Genomic DNA, 24,493 nt, shown 5'->3' on the forward strand with positions numbered 1-24,493 from the left:
AAACATACACAGAAGGAATCGTTGGAGATTATCAATGCGGATTTAGACCGGGCCGCTCTACCATTGACCAGATATTCACAATAAAACAGATAATGGAAAAATGCTGGGATTGATCGTGAGCTTCATCAGATGTTCATAGATTTTAAACAAGCATTTGATAGAGAATGCAGGGCCTGACTGTGGACAGCGATGCAGGAACTTGGCTTTCCAAAAAAACTAGTCAGGTTGATACGGATGTGTATGGAACGGTTACGATGTAAGGTGAGAGTTGGACAACAATACTCGGAGACATTTGAAATATACAATGGACTAAAACAGGGAGATGCACTTTCACTACAACTCTTTAACTTAGCTCTTAACATAATTAGAAGTGCAAGAGTCGAAAAACCGAATACAGTATTTCATCGAGAAGGACCAAACCTATTACTGGCATTTGCAGATGATATCGATTTAATAGAACACACGATTAAGGATGAAGGAGACTTTCGTGAGGTTCGAGAAGAAAGTAGAGAAGATGGGGCTCCAAATCAACGAAAACAAGACGAAATATATGTATATGAGCAGCAATAACCAAATCAGAGACAGAATCGGTCAGAACATCACCATCGATGACTTTAACTTTAAGCGTGTTAGAGAATTCAAGTATCTTGGAACAACAATAATTGAAGACAATAACGGATCACAAGAAATAAACAAGAGGATCCAGGCTGGCAAAAGATGTCTTTTTGTCCTCCAAAACCTTATACAATCGAAACAACTAACAAGACGTACGAAGATACAGGTCTATAAAACAATCATACGACCCGTTGTGATGTATGGAAGCGAAACGTGGACGATAACAAAGGCAAACGAAGAGAGACTAAGTGTTTGGGAAAGAAAAATCCTAAGGAAGATCTTTGGCCCTGTGCTGGATGAAGCATCAGGACAATATAGGATAAGAACTAACAAAGAGCTCGAAGCAACATTTCTTTTTTACTATTTGTAAGTAATTCTGCCACTCTAAGGTTATCTTTTGCGCGGTCGTCTAATACTTCTATGACTGATTGATGATTTAATTTCTTACTATGTTTACCACATAGATCTCCCTCAGTCTGCATATGTGGTTATTTACTGATTAGTATGCTGAATGTTACATATCTTTACTCTTCTTTTGATCTTTCATCGTATTTCCTGTAATTATTCCCATTATTCTCATCTCTGCTGTTTCCAGCAGCTGTTGGGTTGCAGGCTCTTGTTTCCGATGCAAACGTTATTACTGGCCCACCCCGGCTTTATAAATTCCTGATTTTATCTCAGTATCAATATGTCGGTTTCGCCATATAATGTTGCTAAGGCATTCTGTAAGTCCATTTGTTTTTATACTTGATCTCTCACTTCCCTCTCATTCAAAGTATTTATTTTTAAATACCTGAACTATACCCTGTGTATTCTAGCGAAAGTCCATATAAAAGTTAAGATAGAAAAAGTTTTATAGTATCTAGACAAATGATTAAAATTTAGTGCAGACCTCGTAATTTTTTATTATCCTATTCTTAATAGCCTCTGCCATTAAACGCGCATTTGCCTGCAGAATAACAATGCTTTTATGAAATTTTAAATGAAATTTATTTTCTTTACGTTGTTTCTCCGTAGATATAATCTTACATGGTAGTAGCCGCAGGTGAGACATTTAGATACAGATGTAGGTGTTTTAAAATTGCTACGAATATCTTAGTTCTTAGAATAATTTTTATTATTATTATTCTGACTTTAACATTAACTAAGTACAATGCACATAAAACTAATATACCCTTTAATTATAAGGTATAGGTACTGGCAAACGCCAAATAAAACTAACAATAAACTTATCAGTACTAAACTAAAGGTAGCATTATTAATAAATAATTAATAACTCCTTTATTGGGCTTGTCTCCCACAAGTTTTTAAAAAAAAGGTTTTTTTTTTTATTAGAAACAGTCACTCCAAGTTTTTTGGCCATATTCAGTTGAGGCCCATATTTTTTAAAGCAGCCATCGCAGAAAATCTGGTTTTGCAAAGGTGAGGTGGTGAAAAATGGCAATAATATACAAAACGCCTTGTTTTCACTGAAAAGTGGGCATCCTTCACTTCCGTCTAAAATTAAAAAATCATTTTTTTAGCAAATTACTGCCTATGGTACGTACAGCACGTAGGCGCAGGCATACCCCCTACTAAGAAATCAGCTGGCAAACAATTATGCGTTCTTGATGGTCTAGAGGAGGACGACGTCGTCGAAGACGAAGGTGCTTTGACAGAAGACGATACCTGCAGAAGAAGAAGATAACCACCGGAAGCTACTGTGCTGTGTTGTGTTTTATGTACAAACTATTACAGTTATGTACTATTGATTTCATAAACATTTCTAAACATTTTTCTTGTACGAATGTAATTGTATTCCTTGCTATAAATATGTTTTAATAAATTTCTTTCCAGCAATAAAGTCTTCAAAGAAGGGGATTGAAGATTGCTGGGAAGACGCTGAAGATTAGAGTGGCTTTCGTACTGGTCGTTCTTGTATAGACAATGTGTTCTGCCTAAAACAAACAATAGAAAAGCGTTTGGAACATAATATGGAGACAGACATGGTATTTATTGATCTTCAAAAAGCGTATAATAGTGTCCCATTAGCGAAGCTATGGCAGGTGCTAGAAGACAAGAATATTCCACCGATTTACATTGATGCTGTAAGGGAGTTGTACGATGATATGACGAGTGTAATAAAGATTGGACAAAAAGTGACAAGAAAGATAAAAGTGACCAAAGTACTTCGCCAAGGCTGCTGCATTGCCCCTACACTCTTTAAGATTTATTTGGAGGGGGTTTTGGATATTTGGAAAAGAAAATGTGAACCTATGAGTGTTAAAATTGGAGACCATACACTGTACAGCTTGCATTTCGCTGATGACCAAGTAATACTTGCAGAAGATCAAGATGATATCCACTACATGTTACGAAAAATAGATGAAGAATATACTAAGTGGAGCTTATCAATTAATCCATCAAAAACAGAGTACGTAGTAGTGGGAGGTGAAGGAAAGCACTTAGAACTAGGAACCAAACAAATTCAAAATGCTGATAGCTATAAATATCTCGGTGTAAACATTACAAACAATGGTCGAAATACAAAAGAAATAGCTACTAGAATTGGTCAAGGAAATTCAGCAATACGTCAACTGAATAGTATACTTTGGAATAACCACATCACCCGAAACACAAAAATTAGGATATACAAAAGTATTATAGAAAGCATTGCTACATATGGTTCAGAGCTTTGGGTAATAAATAAAAATGACGCATCCAAAATAAAAGCAATGGAAATTAATTATTGGAGAAGATGTTGCCAACTCACTAGAAGAGATAGAGTAAGAAATACTGAAATCAGAGAGCGTATGGGCATATATATTGACGTCCTGGAAACTATAGAATGCAAAAAGCTGAAATGGTATGGCCATGTAGAAAGGATGAATGATCAACGATGGCCAAAGAGAATGTTACAGTGGATCCCCACCAACTGCAGGAAAAAGAGAAGACCAAGAAGATCGTGGAGACAAGAAGTAAAAGGTGCAATGGAAGATAGGGGTCTACAAGTAGATGACTGGAACGATCGCAAGGGGATTGTTATCGGGGGCCTTAGTCGTAAACTAATGCGTACTTTGATGAGCATTGCCCCGCCTCAAAATATCTTTAATTTTTGCTACTGGTCGACTGATCTGAAAATGCCATATAGAAACATATAAACATGTGACATTTTCAATTTACTGCTCAAGCTCGTTCGCAGTGAGCAGTGAAAGTAATCGGTAGTGCCCGTTTTCAGTATTTCAGGTATTTAGGTAGTAAGACGTACCCAACAGCGCATGGTCAGACGGTAGCCATAGCCCAACCAAAGTTCCGACCGCTTGGAACGTCCATGCTGCCTAAGCAAGGCGAAAAGCGAATTATACAGCGAAATTAGAATAAATTGAGGCATTCTGACAGGTTAGTTGCTGGGGCTGCCAGCTTCCGGTTGAGGATTTAGACTGGCTAACACCATCTTGATACTCAATATTCGAGAAGAGTATTTATACACCACACAGGCGCAAATAACAAATAAGTACACAACGAGGAACAGTTAGCTTGAATCTACAGTTGAGTATAGTCCGGCAACCCGCCAATCTGCACATTGCACAAGGTGAAGATAAAAAGGTGCACCATTACGCAACAAGGGCAAACAACAACCCACCACCTAACACATTTACCCCGGTATCGTATGCTACGGCCATACATTTCGAGGATCGATGTCTCTCTGGGCAGTGAGCGTTCGCTTTGAAAGTCGTTATACGGTGCCGGTACCTGTGGTATATCATAAATATTTTTTTTTGGAATTCTCCTAGTTTTAACCGTAAGCCAGCAAAATCGCTCCCCTTAAGGTTGGTTTGGTGGTGAAAAATTATTAGGGTGGTAATAAATTAGTGAAAAATGGGTAGAAAACATGACATCGGCAAAAAGTTTTTTTTTTTTTTAATTCTGCTAGCTTGAACCTTAAGTCAGCAGAATCGCTCCCATTAAGGGTGGTTTGGTGGTGAAAAATTATTAGGATGGTAATAAATTAGTGAAACATGGGTGAAAAAATATTACGTAGGTTAAATTGGATTCCGCTTATTTGTCCCCCCGTTTTCCCTTCTATTTTTGTATTTGCTATTGCTATTTTACAGCTAGGATAATAAATTAAATTATTTTTAACCAGTATATCTTAGGAGAATTATAAAATTTACAAATTTTTTGGATGTTGTCTAGTTTTAAACTTGCGTGTCGTGCAGAAGGAGGAGTAATTATCATCAGTTATTTGAGTCCTTTTTTAAATTTTTAATTCACTTTAATTGTAAGCGTTATAACTTAATTTCTTTAACATGACATGGGCTCCAATAATCGTAATAAATACCGTAGAAGGACGGTAAAGTTTCGTTTAATCTGAAAATAATGACGATTATCCCCCTCGTTTAACTGTTTTTTTTTTGTGAAAGATATAAAAAATATTTAGTGATAAATAACAAGATTTTATCAAGGAGTCATGAATTCATAAATAAAACATATTGTTTTAAGTTGTTATATTTTAGCGTTTTTCTTTAAAACTCAAACTTTACTTTTCGCCGTATTAGCATCTACATTTTAGACAACAAACAGCAACAGTAGCGTTGTATCGACAGCTAGTCCATAAATTTTATGCAGGTATTCGGTCGAAAGCACTACATAAATCACAGAATTCGCGGCAAGGAAATATCTACTTCGACACAAAATGATTTAAGGGTAACTTGCATTCAAGAACTTGTAATTTTAGAGGATCCAGGTCAACCGTCACAAAAGGGGTTTGTGCAGCTGGCTGTTCGCCGCATTTTCTATTTAGACGGAAAACATGTGCAAACGTGAAATAAAGGAAAAAATTAAAATTGATATGCTACATTCTACCTATGTCTGAAAATTATTCTTTTGTTGTACTTAAAATTTATTATAATTAAGAATTTTACTATGATAATGATAAATAATTAGTATATTTAACCCTAAACTGCTCAATGTATTGAATTATAATAAATGAAACCATAGACGTATAAACATAGATGGACCCAGCAATAAGATACCTTAAACACACTGTTTTGAAGCTTCGATATTCCTGGACAAGAGGGTAAAGGGGAGTAAAACGGGTATCGATAGACTGTGACACTTCCTCAATGAGCATAAGCGTGCTTTAATTTTTACTCGCGGGGATAATTATTTAGACGTTAATAATTGGAAGTAGTAATAATGTATAAAAACACGTTTTTATAGAAAAAATAAAATACAATTTTATTTGCTTTAAAATTAATACAATAAAATATAGTTGAGCTCAAGTTAATTTTTTAATAGGTATCAAATAATCCTACGATAAAAAACAATTAAAAAATATACATTTGTCAACTTTAAGTACATACCTATATTTATTGATAATGTGTTAAAACATATTTTTTCAAATTGTGACAAATTTGTTTTAATACAATATCAATAGATTCCACGTAGTAAGGGTTTCTGCTACAAAATTATTTATTGATCATTCCAAAGCTCTTGCTGGCATTTGACATAAAATTATTTGCAAATATACCTACTTATTAAAAAGTAGGCGTGAAAATGTATAAATTATTGGAAAGCTATTTACCGAACAGAAATATTAAAGTAAAAATGGTAAATAGACATAATAGAAGATGTTGGTATAGAAATAAATTTTTATTGATTGCGAAATAAAACAGTCTTAGTAAGAACGCTTCTTATGCGCACGGTGTTAGCATCTAAAGTAGTCCTCGTTTCATGATGAATTCCAATTTTAAAATATTTCTCAAGAACCAATTTTAAAAGTTGCATAGAGTGACAATCGATTGCATTTTCATCATACATATGGTCACCAAAATGCTCATAGATTGATTTTGGGACATTTTGTATGGTTTTATTAATCAAAATATTTATAAGGTTTTTAACTCGTCTGTTGTAGATATTTATAGTTTTATTAAAAAATCTGAAATATTTTTCAGCTTCCTTACAAGTTTAAATAACCAAAAAGGATGCTTTTGAAAGGTTTTTATACTGTTTTCTCTGTTGAAGTTTAGAGTAAGTTTCATCATTTATCAATATTGTTTGGAAACCTACATAGAAAAATAAATGAGTTTTATTCATTTCACTAATTTATTGTTAATTCATGAGAAATATTAAGTTAAAAAGCTACTAAACAGATCTTTATCAGATGATGTCTACTTACAATTTAAAAATATCTATACTAATTTCATGAACTAATATGTTGTTCAATACATTAATTGATATGAATAAACCCAATGGTACGCCTATGAAAGACATATTTTAAAATGTAAACACACAGGCTTCCTCAGTTCGTCATCTTAAATAATGTAAACAAACAGTACGTACAAATTAAATGAGACATTGGGATGTAAACATTTCGTTTTTTTTTTGCAAATGCAAAACTGTAGCACCATTATTATAATTTATTTATTTCACTATTTACAAATATCACTTAAAATGCAGCCAAAATATCGAAAAACAACTTTTCCTCATCTTGGGTAAAAAGTAAATAAACAAACATGACATGGAACAGCATTTGAAGTTTGACGTAGAGCCATAAGACAGAGAAATGTAAACACCGTTGCCATTAATAAATAGGTTTCAGTGCTTCTACATATAAAATAATTGGTTGATATCTGTTATACGCTATTATTAAATGATATGCACACTATGTGCACACTTGATGTTTTAATTACAATTAAATATATTAATATAAGTAATAAATCATTATTTTGGTTTGATAGCACCTGTAGAGTATAAAATAAATATAGTAATATTTTCAGGGATACGTGAATAAGATATTTTAATAAAAAAATGTGACAACATTTGAAGGTGCTGAGAATGTGACCTAGTCAAATAATTTTGGCTTCACATTTTTATGTAAATAACTGAGTCCATCTGTGTTTATACGTCCATGAATGAAACAAACAAACAATGTATTCGATACACACCACTGTACATATTAAATACACATACACATTTTGTAAGTCGAGAACGTTGTGTTCTATCTTGAAAAAAGAGCGAATGTATCAGTTGACAATCAACCATTGCGCTGCAATAGCAGAATTAAAATTAGCGGAGTTATACAGGTGGTTATTACTTAAGATTGAGTGAACACAATTCTGTATTCTATTTATCAGACATTTAAAAGCCATCTACTGTTAGTTTCAATAAATATCAACCATTATTTTAAGAGGTATAAATAATTTGTTTGTATTATTTATGATATACAGTGATGAGTGTCTTACCACCCGGCAAAATAGCGGAAAGGATAGAAGACAGATTAAGTTGTGAGATAGTACGAGATAAGGCTAGTATTAGACGTGTCTGTTTGACTTCAGTCATAATTATACGGATGACCCCAAAAATATTTTATTTTAATAATTTCTGTTAATGTTAGAATAAATAATTAAATATATTAAATTTAATAATTTAATAAAATTTAATAAATCTTTAAGTTTATTTAATAAAAAAAATAACTCAACTGAAATATTTGACTAAACTAAAGGTAGGTATGTTTCGTCCGAAAATAATTATTGTATGTAAAATTGGAGTAATAGTTAGAGACGTTGTCTATTGACAAGAAGACTGGGGTTCAATTCACACCAAGGGTAAAATTTTTGTTTTACTCAATCAAAAATAATAGAAAATATGATACATATTAGGTAATAAGTTTTCGAAAAACTCATTATTTACATTTTATTCTTATTCCAATGTTATAAAATAGAAATACAAAATATTTCAAATTAAATTCCAGTTTTACAGTCTTCAGTTGTGAATGGAAAATAATCTATTGAAGACTGTTTAATGTCAATTCCATCACTAAATTCTCAGTGTTAATATCAATTCCTCTGTACAGGTAATGATTTTCAAAACAATTGACGACATTGGAATGGATGCGCGCGAACAGACCTGTTTTATAGCTATCCAAATCATCAAGCCTTCAAGTTATCAAATAATAACACACCGAGAAGTGTTATTTACGGTAAACAGAAACTTTTTATTGAAAAAACAATTCGTGAAAAGGATTTTAACGGTCGAGGAAAAAGTGCAAATTGTTGTCTGGCATGTGAATGGATTATCAGACAACATGATTAGACAACAATTTGTAAATATGTTTCCAAATAGGCCGGCTCCATCACGATCAACAATTCAGTCTATTATACGTAATTTTTTTACTTATGGGTCCGTGTTCGCTCCAAGAGGAGTTCGCAGACGAAGGGAGGTAAATCCAGATTTGGAACTAAGGGACACTTTGATTTGTGCAAGTATTGAGCAAAATCCTACCCAATCAACATCTCGTCTCGGAGAACAATATGGAATTCCAAGATTTAGAGTAGGTGAAATTTTTTAAAGACATCGATACCGTCCCTATAAACTTCATAAATCCAACGAACAATTCACTGGGGATCAATATAGACGTTTAGAATTTTGTCAAACTGCAATGGAAATGTCACATCAAGATGAACATTTTTTAGAGAACGTTTTGTTCACGGATGAATGTACGTTTTCATTGCATGACCGTCACAATTCAATCAATGCTAGGTATTGGTCTCGAGGAAATCCTCGTCAGATTTATGTCGCTCGTACCCAGTGTCTTCGAAAAGTAAATGTTTGGGGAGGCATAATAGGGAATCATGTCATTGGTCCATTTTTTATAGACGGTATGTTGACTTGGCGGAAATACTTGGAAATTCTGCAAAATGAAATTGTCCCAGCCCTTCGTAATTTACCAATAACTTTCGATTCCATATGGTTTCAACACGATGGATTCCTGCACATAATTCTCGCATCGTCAGTGAATATCTCAGTGCGACTTTTCCTAATCGATTGATTAGTGGCCACGGAGATATTTTTTGGCTTGCGATCTTGCACCTTGTGATTTTTTTATTTGGGGATATATCAAGTCCAAACTATATGAGAGATATAACGATGAGAACATCGTGCCTTGAACTCTGATCCATCAGACTTTTATAATTCTTTAGTGACAGTTTGGGTTATTGTTCTGCTGCTAATGAAGGCTTATTTGAACATATTGTAAATACGTTTATTTACAATATTTTTTTATTTTTGTAGAATTTTTACTTATTTAAACATTCTTTAAAAGTTCTATTAATTTTGAAGAATTTTTACTTTATTTTCGAAAGTACGACGATACTGTTTTGTCAATAAGATTTTTTGTTTTAACTTTAAACACTTCTAATACTAGTAATACTAGTAAAAAAGAAAATCACATGTGGGTTTTGAACTCTAATCGTCTGCGATGTCTGTGTCGCAATGTCGAATTCTTACCACTAATCCACGAAGGATTTATAATTATTCTGTCACAAGAGTGTATGAAACTCTCAAATCATAGTAGAAATTATTCTTGGTTAATAATTTAAAACTTAAGATTAAATAATCACTATTAATTAAATTAAATTATTTTATTCACATTTTTCCATTTTTTAAAAAATGGAAATACGTCACACATTCGACGTTACTCATAATAATTATGACCGAGGCGATTTAGCTCGAAGCTAACGTCTAAAGGTGTGAGACTATCGCTAGTGATAATGTAATGTAATATAAATTATAGGTTTCTCCGATTATTTCTCACCTCTACGAGTTTCATCTCTTTTTATTTCACAAGGTAACTGTGTTTTCTATCTCTTACGTTAAAAAGCCGGGTGGTAAGACACTCATCACTGTATACTGTCAGACAGAAGTTTATGTTGATATAAGTGGCAATCAAGACTTAATAAATAATATCATCATTATCATCAGCTTTGACTCGACAATCTTCTGTGGATCCTTGTCTGCTCCAAGATCCGTCACCATTCTGTTCGGTTTCTGGTGACCTGTATCCATCATCTTCTTTTTAATATTCTTAAGTCGGCCTTATTTGGTAATTCGAGATCGGCACTTGCTTTTTCTTTCTACAAGTGTTCCTGTGGTTAGCTTAATAATGATCGTGTTGTCTGGAATACGTATTATGTATTTAGCTCATCCCAGTTGCTGTATTTATAATGAACTTTTTTTCATAAACTTGCATGAACCAAACAACGTTACGTTGCAAAATATGCAAAATTTTGAAATGGATTGTGTATTCTATTATCTTTTATTTTGTGATATTGACGATTTAAGTAATTTTAATTGTTATTGTTACTTTTTTGACTTTTTGTAAGCTTTGTCCGTAAAATTGTACAATTTTCAGTGACATTAAATCATATTTCTATTCTATTCTATACAAACTGAGTTTTTAAAACAACAATTAACACATCCACGAAGAAAGCTCGAGATAGCTGAGAAGAGGTATGCCTGGTAATATGTTACATTTTAGCAGGTACTAAAATAATTTTATACTATAAAGTTTTGTAAATAAATTCTTATGCTTTCCGCGTTGCAACAGACAAGACAAAGACAAGACATTACCATGACACGTAGACACATCAAAAAAGAAGAACTTTTTTATATACTTTATATTGAGAAAAATTTCGTATTTCTACGCATTATTGCCACATTCTGTGTATAAATAATTTTCCAAGTATCTCCAAAAACCATTATTTACTCACTTTTTATACGACAACGAATAAAGCAGTGTGAAAGACTATACAATTTCGTCGAAATAAGTCGTTAATTTATAGTTTTATAAATGATAAAAATTAAACGCTTTATCCAAACAATCCGGTATAAGTATTAATCAACTCCGTTTAGATAAGATTTATATTTCAACGATAGTACAATTAATCAAATTGAATAATGATTGTTCAGCAAACATGTGCGGCAGCGAGTGTGCAGAAATCAGTCAGAAACTTAGGTTTCCTTTAAATATGACTGACCTAATTGTATAAAGGCTATTTAAATACTAGATTAAATAGTTTATAATTTATACTACAAGTGTGATAAAAAAATACAACATTTTGGTAAAAATAAAAAAAATTAGTTAAAAAAATCAAATTGCGTATTTTCAAGATTTTCTTTGGATCTGCCTCTGATGCTGTAAAATAATGACACATTAATGGTTTAAGATATTTACCTGAAAAAAGTCACTATTTACAACAGTATGTTAACACAGATTTTAAATTCGAAATCATTCATTATTTGAAAATTTTGATAATATTCCCGCAGATAAATGTCATGATTGCATGCACTTAGTGACGTTTTATTGGCGAGATTTGCAAGCCAAGTTATCTGATAACCAAAATAATAGTTCTGAGCTTTATTGCTTGCATTTTAAGACACAAGTAGTGTATTTGGACTAGTATTTTAAGAGACCACATAATAGGTCCATTTTTTTGAGGGCAACTTAAATAGTAGAGTATACCTCGATTTGTTACAGAATTATGTTCTTCCTGCTATTCTCAATCTTACTGGTGTAAATCTGGAGAATGTTTGGTTTCATCAAGACCGCTGTTCAGTTTACAGCGCTCAAATAATTAGGAAGTACTTAAACAATACTTTCCCGAATCGAGTTATCAGTGGAAAAGGCGATATTAAGTGGTCTGCGCAATCTTCGGATTTTATACTTATGGATTTATTTTTTTTTGGGCATTTAAAAAGTATCATCTACGATCATCCTACGGCTAGAGCCCAAAATTTGAATGAATTAAAAAACCGAATTAGAGAAGTCTCAAATTCGCTAGTTCGCTATTCCCAGTCCGAACTGTCTAGTGAATTTAGTAATTATTTTTTTGCGAAGTTAGTTACCTTTTGACAGACCAAAAGTGGCTAGAAATTACTCTAACCAAGCACACGTACTCATAACCCATATTAATAGTAAACAAACTAAATAGTAAATAAAAGAGAACTTTGCAAATTACCGACAATCAATATTTATTTATCTGCACCATATAATAAATAGTTATGTTAAATTATAACAACTAAAATATATGTTTTAAATATATACTACCCAAAATTTGATGGGTTTAGTATACATTTCCACTATTTAGAATAATTCTTCTTTTTTTAAAGAAAGAAGTCTGCAATAGTAAGATACTTGAGCTATTAATACTGAGAGGTAGGAATTGTTGTGTTGTAGGTTTCCGACAACGAATCTGTCAAAATATGTCCGAGCTAAGCGAATGGAGTATATCTGCCCGCAGAAGTTTTTATGACAGATTGAGATACTGTTCAGCCGTAGAAGATCAAATATTTGAATCATTTTCAAGAATTATTTTTTATTTTATTAGGAATTATTTTTCATTTTCAATAGGAGTAAATTTTTTGTTTTATCCTTTTAAAGAAATGCGCTTTTATTTTTAATTGAACCACAAAAAATTGTTCACATTATTAAAAACAGATACAAATGCCACAACCTTATAAAGGACAGTGTAGTTTTATTGAGTTTATGTTATAAGAGATGAACCGGGAATAGGTAAGCAAAACAAAAATCAACGGACGCAGATGTATATCCCATGCATTGTTATGTGTTACTAAATAGTTTTCTTATTTTCTGCCTAGGTGGTGGAGGGGATCGGCGAATTACAATTACCTCGAGGCAATGATGTCGATTTTAGCACTTTATGTAGTGTGCAAAGAATAAATCTTCTAGCAAAAGCTGCTATCGCTTTGTTGATTTAAATGGCCAATATATATATATATATATATATATATATATATATATATATATATATATATATATATATATATAACTGTTTTGGATGGGTTGGAGTCAATAATAGGGCTATTGGTTAACTATTTTTTTATTCTCGAGCTTTCAATTGTGTTTACAATTATTATCAAGAGCTAAAAAAGACAAAATACTTACAAGGTTGAACTAAAAAGAAAAAACAATTTTTGTTAACTTACCAAATAAAAATTAGTTTGGTAAGTAAAAATCACTGCTTACATGTTCAAAATATTTAATATAAAAATGTTTTGATCTAACAAATGTTTCTCCGAAAATTTCTATAATTTTGAAAACATTTTTTTAATATAAAAATAATTGAATTTATAAATAAGTTCAAATAGCAACCAATTACAAATAGCCTCAATGTCATAAATGCCAACATAAAATTTTTATTTTTGACAATTATATTGCCAAAAGTAAAACTTCGTTTAAACATTCTTTTTTGTTTAGTAACAAAAAGAAGAAGATTTATTCACCCTTGACAGATGTCTGAAAGAATGTGATAGATATATGGAGAATTAAATATGACATTTTACAAGTTTTATATATAAATCATAAAGAAAGAATATAATTATAAATTTTACTTAAATTTTGAATTTCAGATCTTTTGTTTAAACTCTTATCATTTTTGCTAATACAAACCATTTCCAAAAAAGTCCTTTTAAATTTATTACTTTCACTACATAAAATTTTAATGTTATCAAAATCCATAATATGGTCTTTATCGATTACATGTTCTGCCAAAGCACAAGATGGTTTTTTAATTCTGCAATCACTTTTGTGAGAAATAATGCGATTTGAAAGATTTCTTCCGGTCTCACCAACATATTCAGCCTCACACTGAGTACAACTAATGCTGTATACTAAATTCGTTTTTTCAAATTTGTCTATAGGATATTTAGTTTTAGAATATAAAGATGAAATAGTTTTGATGTTCTTTGTTGCTATTTTTATATTGTCAATAACTTTTAGTGTTTGTATTAATTTAGGTGTTAATGATGGTATAAAAGGTAGTGAATGATAATAGATGTTCTGATTGTTAGATACAATGTTTTGAGATTGAGCAAAAAATGGTGTTAAATTATTTATATTACCAATATTAGAAAAAAGCATCCTATGTAGCATATCTGGAGGATAAGAGTTTTCAATTAGAATATTTTTTAATAACTGAAGATCTTCCTGTAGATAATCTGGATGAGAAAGTTTTAAAACACGTTCTTTTAATCCTGTTATAAGGTTCATTTTCATCTTATTTGGATGGTGAGAGTAATAGCTTATAAATCTATTACTACATATGGGTTTTCTGAACCATCTGGTTTTCAACATATTGTCTGTATTTCTTACAATTCTCATGTCAAGGAATGGTAGAGAATTATCTACCTCTTCCTCAACTGTGAATTGTATATGCTGATTATGACTGTTGAAAATGTTGACTGTTTCATGAATTTTGTGTTTAGGAAGTGCCAAAACTAAATCATCTACATATCTCTTAATAAAAGGAATGAAAAAAGTGCAATTACTGATACAATCACTGATAACATCATCCATGACATAGCTACTTAGAATGGGTGAAAGACTAGATCCCATAGGACTACCAAAAATTTGTTTATAAAATACACCATTAAATATAAAAATATTAGAATCAAAAACAAAGTTGATAAGTGTTTTGAAATGTAATAAGTCAATATTAGTGTGTTGTGAAATCTCATTCCAATGTTTTTCAACACTACTTATGATTAAATCTAAAGGCAAATTAGTAAAAAGAGATGTTACATCAAAACTAACTAAAACATAATTTTGTGGTAATTGGAAATTATTAATGAAAGAACTAAAATCAAATGAATCTTTAATGTAAAAATTGTTGTTTAACTTATAAGCATTAGTTAAGATGTCAGTGAGGAGCTGTGCTATTGGTCCATTAGGAGGGCATAAAGATGAAACAATTGGTCTCATAGATAAAGTTGGTTTATGTATTTTTGGCAGAGCATAGAACCGTGGAGCAATAGAATTATAAATTTTGAGCTCTTTTGCTTTTTTATTATCAATAAATTTCTTTATGTTTAAATTAGATACTAGACAATTTGCTTTTTGTTGCAAAGTACAAACAGGACTCCTTCTAAGTGTAGTGTAATACTTAGTATCATTTAAGAGTTCTCCAGTTTTTTGTAGATAATCCTCTTTGTACATTACAACAGTTACATTACCTTTATCGCTTTTAACAATATAAATTTCAGGATGGTTTTAAGAAAAAGTTTAGTTTTTAGTTTAAAAGAAGTCAAAGATCATTTTTTAAATAAATACTATATGCAAACTAAATAAATACTATTTACAATTATATTACAAATGTATATTACAAATAGTATTTATTTAGTTTGCATATAGTATTTATTTAAAAAATGATCTTTGACTTCTTTTAAACTAAAAACTAAACTTTTTCTTAAAACCATCCTGAAATTTATATTGTTAAAAGCGATAAAGGTAATGTAACTGTTGTAATGTACAAAGAGGATTATCTACAAAAAACTGGAGAACTCTTAAATGATACTAAGTATTACACTACACTTAGAAGGAGTCCTGTTTGTACTTTGCAACAAAAAGCAAATTGTCTAGTATCTAAATTAAACATAAAGAAATTTATTGATAATAAAAAAGCAAAAGAGCTCAAAATTTATAATTCTATTGCTCCACGGTTCTATGCTCTGCCAAAAATACATAAACCAACTTTATCTATGAGACCAATTGTTTCATCTTTATGCCCTCCTAATGGACCAATAGCACAGCTCCTCACTGACATCTTAACTAATGCTTATAAGTTAAACAACAATTTTTACATTAAAGATTCATTTGATTTTAGTTCTTTCATTAATAATTTCCAATTACCACAAAATTATGTTTTAGTTAGTTTTGATGTAACATCTCTTTTTACTAATTTGCCTTTAGATTTAATCATAAGTAGTGTTGAAAAACATTGGAATGAGATTTCACAACACACTAATATTGACTTATTACATTTCAAAACACTTATCAACTTTGTTTTTGATTCTAATATTTTTATATTTAATGGTGTATTTTATAAACAAATTTTTGGTAGTCCTATGGGATCTAGTCTTTCACCCATTCTAAGTAGCTATGTCATGGATGATGTTATCAGTGATTGTATCAGTAATTGCACTTTTTTCATTCCTTTTATTAAGAGATATGTAGATGATTTAGTTTTGGCACTTCCTAAACACAAAATTCATGAAACAGTCAACATTTTCAACAGTCATAATCAGCATATACAATTCACAGTTGAGGAAGAGGTAGATAATTCTCTACCATTCCTTGACATGAGAATTGTAAGAAATACAGACAATATGTTGAAAACCAGATGGTTCAGAAAACCCATATGTAGTAATAGATTTATAAGCTATTACTCTCACCATCCAAATAAGATGAAAATGAACCTTATAACAGGATTAAAAGAACGTGTTTTAAAACTTTCTCATCCAGATTATCTACAGGAAGATCTTCAGTTATTAAAAAATATTCTAATTGAAAACTCTTATCCTCCAGATATGCTACATAGGATGCTTTTTTCTAATATTGGTAATATAAATAATTTAACACCATTTTTTGCTCAATCTCAAAACATTGTATCTAACAATCAGAACATCTATTATCATTCACTACCTTTTATACCATCATTAACACCTAAATTAATACAAACACTAAAAGTTATTGACAATATAAAAATAGCAACAAAGAACATCAAAACTATTTCATCTTTATATTCTAAAACTAAATATCCTATAGACAAATTTGAAAAAACGAATTTAGTATACAGCATTAGTTGTACTCAGTGTGAGGCTGAATATGTTGGTGAGACCGGAAGAAATCTTTCAAATCGCATTATTTCTCACAAAAGTGATTGCAGAATTAAAAAACCATCTTGTGCTTTGGCAGAACATGTAATCGATAAAGACCATATTATGGATTTTGATAACATTAAAATTTTATGTAGTGAAAGTAATAAATTTAAAAGGACTTTTTTGGAAATGGTTTGTATTAGCAAAAATGATAAGAGTTTAAACAAAAGATCTGAAATTCAAAATTTAAGTAAAATTTATAATTATATTCTTTCTTTATGATTTATATATAAAACTTGTAAAATGTCATATTTAATTCTCCATATATCTATCACATTCTTTCAGACATCTGTCAAGGGTGAATAAATCTTCTTCTTTTTGTTACTAAACAAAAAAGAATGTTTAAACGAAGTTTTACTTTTGGCAATATAATTGTCAAAAATAAAAATTTTATGTTGGCATTTATGACATTGAGGCTATTTGTAATTGGTTGCTATTTGAACTTATTTATAAATTCAATTATTTTTATATTAAAAAAATGTTTTCAAAATTATAGAAATTTTCGGAGAAACATTTGTTAGATCAAAACATTTTTATATTAAATATTTTGAACATGTAAGCAGTGATTTTTACTTACCAAACTAATTTTTATGTGGTAAGTTAACAAAAATTGTTTTTTCTTTTTAGTTCAACCTTGTAAGTATTTTGTCTTTTTTAGCTCTTGATAATAATTGTAAACACAATTGAAAGCTCGAGAATAAAAAAATAGTTAACCAATAGCCCTATTATTGACTCCAACCCATCCAAAACAGTTATATATTTGTTCCAAACGAGTCACAAGTACTTCTTTTTTCTTATATATATATATATATATATATATATATATATATATATTTATATATATATATATATATATACATATACATTCGATTCACATATATTCGATAACGTAAAACACGAAAAAATAATTGAAGTTCTCCATAAGATCGGAGTCGACTACAGAGACATTCGAACAATAGCGAGTCTCTATTGGGGCCAAACAGCTAAAGTGAAAGTAGGATCTACATTGACCAATCAAATTGAGATCAAGAAAGGGGTACGACAGGGCTGTATCTTGTCTCCTATTGTCTTTAATATATACTCAGAAGAAGTATTTAAGACAGCGCTGCTGGAGGAAAGCACAGAAGGCATAAAGATAAATGGAGAAATAATTAATAACATAAGGTATGCTGATGACACTGTGATTCTAGCAAGTAGCATGGAGGAACTGAGTTGCCTAATGAGTAAGATACAAAAAAGAAGTGCACAATACGGACTCAGACTAAATATCTTAAAAACCAAATGGATGTTAGTAAGCAAAACCCAACAACCACCACAGCAACTGATATTAGACAATGAAAGAATTGAACACGTGGATTCGTACATCTACTTGGGAACAACAGTTAACTCAAATTGGGATCAAGCGAAGGAAATACGTATAAGAGTAGAAAAGGCAAGAGCATCGTTCACTAGCATGAAGCAAATTTTCACCTCTAAAAGCCTCACCCTACCTCTCAAAATTCGAGTTCTGAAATGTTATGTATTACCGGTTTTATTATATGGAATGGAGGCGTGGACAATGACCGCAACATTGATGAAAAAAGTAGAGGCCTTCGAAATGTGGGCTTACCGACGTATATTACGTATATCCTGGACTGAGCACGTGACCAACGAAAAAGTACTACGCCGGATAGGTAAAGAGAGAGAGGTAGGAATAAGTATAAAGAAAGAAAAGTTGGAATACTTGGGTCACGTTATGAGACATAATAAATATAGAGTACTATAACTGATCGTTCAAGGGAAAATAGACAGCAGAAGGGGTCCAGGGAGGAGAAGACACTCGTGGCTCCAAAACTTGCGGCAATGGTTCGGATTGTCATCTGCTGAACTATTCAGATCTGCCGTAAACAAAGTCAGAATAGCCATGTTGATTGCCAACGTTCGGAACGGACAAAGCACATGAAGAAGAAGAATATATATACATAGTATACCAAAATGATAAATTAAAAAATTATTTTTGTTTATAATAGTTAAGAATTGCTCGTCTATAAAGCTATCTTAAAAACTAAAACTGCTACGAAAAAAATCAAAGCATCAACAATAAAATGAAGAACTTTCTTCACCGGTGCAAAAGCTTCTGTTAGACTGTTACTTTAAAAACAAATATTTTACTTATAGTCTCAAAAAAATAATAAAACTGAGTAGTCTGTAAAATATGTAAGTAGAAGGAATGATAAAGTATATATTTAAATGGAATAAAAACAAAACTTCCACTAAGAGAAACTCGAAACATAACCGTCTCTAATTTACTTATACATACACTTATGTCTACATAATATATATGTATAACTCAAGGCAACAAGCAAAAGCCTTTTATCTTTCTTATTTCAACGCCGCCTTCTACTTTTTATTCAGTAAGCTTTAAGGAAAATTGCCGCAACCCAATTTTTTAGACGTATATCGTGTAAGATGTTAAATTCATGAGAATTTTATAGAAGCGTTGAAAGGGCAACAAGAAATTGCCTAATATATCAACTGTTTACTGCAATTTCTTTGTCTAGTGCACTTTCGGTTTATTTGAGTGTATTACGATGTTTTAAGCGAATGTACATAAATAAATTTATACAAATTGCAGTCTTTAAGAAAGGAACTAAGTATTTGATTTTCTTTTGTATAATATACTCAGGTTACTCAACGGCAGGAAAGTATAAAGTCACAAGGCAATAGTATTTAGATATAAATTTAAACAAGCCAAACAATATTATAAATATTGTTTTACTTATATATATATATATATATAATATGTAAATAAGGATCACTCGAAGAGTTATGGGTTTTTCGGTCAAAAGGTGGAGAAAAAAGACAAAGAAGTTGGCTACTTCATCTATTTATTTGAAGACGTTTCGCTCTCTAATCAAAAAACATCATCAGTTCATCTAAAAAGCACAATATGAAAAACCAAACATCCATAGAAAAGTCAATATAAATGTATTACCTCAAAAAGACATGTAGCAGTCAATGGTGTAAAATGTAAAGAAGCTTACGATTATTTACGATTACGATTTATTTAGTGTACATTATATCATTCTCGACGTTAATCACTCTTTGGGTAATACGCCTGAACTATAAATTTGGTTCAAGAGTGTCACTAATGTGTAATATTTCTTCTTTTGTAATATATGGACCCTTTTCTTCTGACGTAAAATCTATGTGCTTCAGATCTCCTCTTTCATCATCGAACAGTTCGTCGATATATTCTGTCCATCTTTGTACTTTCTCGTCCGTCTGTGTTATAGTAGTCCCGTGTCTATCAAGAAGTGCACCAGTGGGATTTTGTTTTCTTAGTCCGGCCAGTTCTTTAATTTTCCTGTGTAGGTTAAACAGATCATATTTATTTTGAAGGTCTTCGATCTCTTTGCATTTGCATCTCATCAAAGTATTTTTCTTTTGCCTGCTTTATCATCTTGCTGATCTCGTGGTTTATCCCTCTGTATTTTATGTATCCCCATTTGTTATTACCATAACAAATGGGGATATAAAAACAATAATAGAGAAAAAGAACAATATCCACCTTATCCAGAGTTCAAACGATAAAACCACCTTTCTTTTCAGAAGATAGCGCATACAACCCTAATCTTCCTGGATTTAGGGTAACTCACAGATGTAACCATTCCCACGTTCCCGAACCGTACTCCCTAGTTTTCCTTACAGCCAACATCGACCTATCATAATCAAAATAGGCATACACATTTTTATTCTTGAATCCACGCCAAGACCTTGCTGGAATTGAAACAAAGCAAACTTTTCCGAATATACTATTGGAATTCTTAACAATCTTCTAAATGTCTCAGAAGACCAATCCCCGAAGAAATTAAATAGCTGTATAAATTAGAGAATTAAATTTAGTTTCATTTTATTTTAGTATTGGCATATGTGCAATCTACTTTTTATGTGTTTTTATATAATAAATGTGCTTTTTATTTTACTTTAACAAAAAGTGCTGTTTTTATTTATAATTTGTTTAAAATAACTTACATTATTATGAAGATTCCTCTCGTGTATTCCTTTATATCATCCAATAGATTGACGGTACATAATCCCACTCCCTGTAGAAGATCGAGTTTTGGATAAACTTGCTGCAACAAAAATAGCATATTCAATATTCTATAATTTTAAGTAACTTTACAAAATTTTAAAAACCGAGCTAAACAAAAAGAAGAGGGAGATAATGAATTTTTTAGTCATCAGTGTAGTAGTAGTAGTGTCTGGGAGCTCGAGAGACTGAGACCTCGGAAGCCCCGGAAAAGACACCAAAGAGAGTGTCGAAAGCTCGGGCAATGATAATCGACGCATTTTAACGCGGAAAATTGTTATGTTCATTTTTTTCATAAGCTGCTTTGTATATTGTGGTATAACGTATGTACTAATTAAAATCTCAATAGTCCCATTACCTTTTTTTCTTATTACGCTATAATTAAAAAAATACTATAGGAATAGGAATAAACCATTTTAATACTATTATTAATCTGAGTTAAATTGGTCAAGATATATCCTTAACTTATTGTTTTTGTTTTTTAATTTTGGATATAACAAAAGTCTTATATCGAGCTTTTCAGCTTAAAAATGAAGCCAACTTCAATAAGAAGCTTATATATTTCATAAAAAAAGAATATTTTAAGGATCCTATAAAATATCCTTTGTATATATACATCAAGCATTTTTGCTTAATATTAAAACATATGGAAAAGTACTTTATTATTATTATTATTAAGAATAATAATAATATAAAATAAATCTCTGCATGGGCCATATCTCAATGAGATTAGCCAAGAATATGTCGACAATACAGTGTCGAACTATTAGTTGACATCAGGAAAGATCTTTCCCAAGACTGGTTTCAAAGCAACCGTTGCTAGTTAGTTGCTTTGATGAAGTCCTCGTAGACATACCGTCTCAGGACTTGCAACTTAATGTAGAGTCATATGTCGCCATGTTACTAATCCAACGGTAACTTTAACATCTTAACTGTAAATTAGACATAATGTAAACTAAATTTCATTTAATAATTTTTAAAGGGTTTTTACCCACATATTTAGTGGCTACATCCATGTATTAACTAGACACTGGTGATGGAATACTTATTCCGAAAACGTTTTGTCAATTCAACATAGCCCAACTGGGTTTTTTATATACCTTTTTATAAAGGATTTTATTCAAAATTTTTTTAATATATGGTATACAGCCAAATACAGGAACTTTGTTTCCTTGTGGACATTCTATTCTATTCTATTCTTTAAAATAAAACATGTTAAAGTAGTAAGAGATTCTCTATACCAGGATTTTAAAGGAATGTCCTTTTAATTTCAGTTTTGTACCGGATTTTCCGCGAAACTTTTAAATAAAACTGTATTTGCTAGTTTAAGTTTTTATCCAAGTCAAGTCAAGTCAAGTCAAATTTATTGATCACATGCGACAATATACAAAGTACATGTATGAGACAAGTCAAAGTTACAGAAATACATCTTAAAAGTATATAAATTAATTAACACGATAAAACATACTTAAAAGTTATTTTTAGAATATGGCTCTAGCTCACAAATGTATTGATGTACACACCTCCGAAAGTTTGGCCGATGTAAATTCATTCGTATATTTATCGGTAATTTGTTAAAGAAACTTATGGCTGCATAATGTGTGCTACTTTCCAACAAAACAGAACGATGTTGTGGAAGCATAAAGTGATTGTCTCTGAATCTTGTTGAATAAACACGGTTTAATTGAAATTTATTAAATTCATAAATTTTTCTATGTAAATACATTATACACGAAAATATATACAGACCAGGAATTGTAAGAATATATATTGTTTTGTCTAAAGATGCCTCTACAAGAATCTCTAAATTTCATTTTATACATTATCCTAATAGCTCTTTTCTGAAGTGCGAATATCTGCTCTAATTCAGAGGTAAAACCCCAGACTTTAATGCCGTATTTGGCTATTGAGTAAAAATGGGCAAAATATACTGTTTTTAATACTGATGTATGAAAGAGACGTGAAAGAATTCTCAATGCATAACATGCGCTACTTAATCTGGATTTCAAATTAGAAATCTGGTTTGACCATTTACAATTACTGTCTAGAAGTACCCCCAGCAATTTCGTGCAGTCTGTTTTATCTATTGCTGCTTCTATAGTGGCTTGATGGTTTAATAAATTATTTGACGTGAAAATCATATACTTTGATTTCTCTTTATTCAAAACTAATTTGTTGGATAAGAAATAACTGTTGATAGTGGATAGTATCTGTGTGGTTTTAATTTGCAAATTTTGATCAGACGTTCCTGTAACTAGAATGTTAGTATCATCCGCATAACTGATGATGTTAACCCCAGTCAGTGAATTAGTTAACAAAGCCATATCATTAATAAATACTATAAAAAGTAGAGGACCCAATACACTACCCTGAGGGATACCATAATGGATATCCAATGTGTTTGATTCGTTTACAAGTTCATTAGATGTTATCTTTACTTTTTGTCTTCTATTCTCTAGGTAGGAAGTAAACCATTTTAGAACTACACCACGAATACCAATACCCTCAAGTTTTATTAACAACAAATTATGATCCAAAGTGTCAAAAGCCTTGGACATATCGAGAAATAAACCACATGCCTTCTCTCGTCTGTCCAAAGCATCCAACACTAAGCTGACGAAATTTGCAAGAGCTGTAGTTGTAGACTTAGAAGATTTAAAACCATGTTGAAAATTATGCAAGACACTATGCTTTTTTAGGAATGAGTTCATTCTAGTATAAACCACAGTTTCAATTATTTTTGAAAACACAGATAAGAGACTTATGGGACGATAGTTGTTAAGGTCATCTTTATCACCACTTTTGAATAAAGGTATTACAATAGATAGTTTAAACATACTAGGAAATATTTCTTGTTGAAAAGAGGCATTACAAATATCCGTCAGTGGATCTGCGAGAGCTTGAATGCATTGTTTTAATAACTTAGGGGAAATCTGATCAAAACCACAACTGTGTTTGGATTTAAAACTTTCGACTATACTAGTTATTTCCTGTGGGTTAGTTGGATATAAAAACATAGAACAACTATTACGGTTTTTTGATGCTGATGTAAACCCACCTATTTTAGTAGGATCCAAAGCGGCAAGTAACTTTGGAGCCATTTCAACAAAATGGTGGTTAAATTTGTCTGCTAAATTACTGTTATCATCACTAGGTACTTTGGAGTTATTTTGTTTCCCGACTGTTAAGTTTACTAAATGCCAAATACATTTCATTTTATTTGATGATTCGTTTAACTGTCTCATGAAGTGACTACTTTTAGCTGCTTTTAATTTAATTGAATATTCTGCCTTTGCCAAATGAAGGACT

The 24,493-nt window shown here is 31.2% G+C and overlaps 1 protein-coding gene across 1 annotated transcript in view; it reads right to left on the reverse strand.

The window, feature by feature from the left end:
- The window catches only part of LOC140442042 (prolactin-releasing peptide receptor), a 286,069-nt gene that overhangs the window by 138,996 nt on the left and 122,580 nt on the right, over positions 1-24,493 (reverse strand). Inside the window, exon 3 of the mRNA XM_072533088.1 lies at positions 21,127-21,227. Coding sequence (XP_072389189.1) covers positions 21,127-21,227 — 101 coding nt within the window. The remainder of the gene's footprint in view (positions 1-21,126; positions 21,228-24,493) is intronic.

This window comes from Diabrotica undecimpunctata, chromosome 5, assembly GCF_040954645.1.
Source record: "Diabrotica undecimpunctata isolate CICGRU chromosome 5, icDiaUnde3, whole genome shotgun sequence".
In the NCBI taxonomy this organism is placed as follows: domain Eukaryota; kingdom Metazoa; phylum Arthropoda; class Insecta; order Coleoptera; family Chrysomelidae; genus Diabrotica; species Diabrotica undecimpunctata.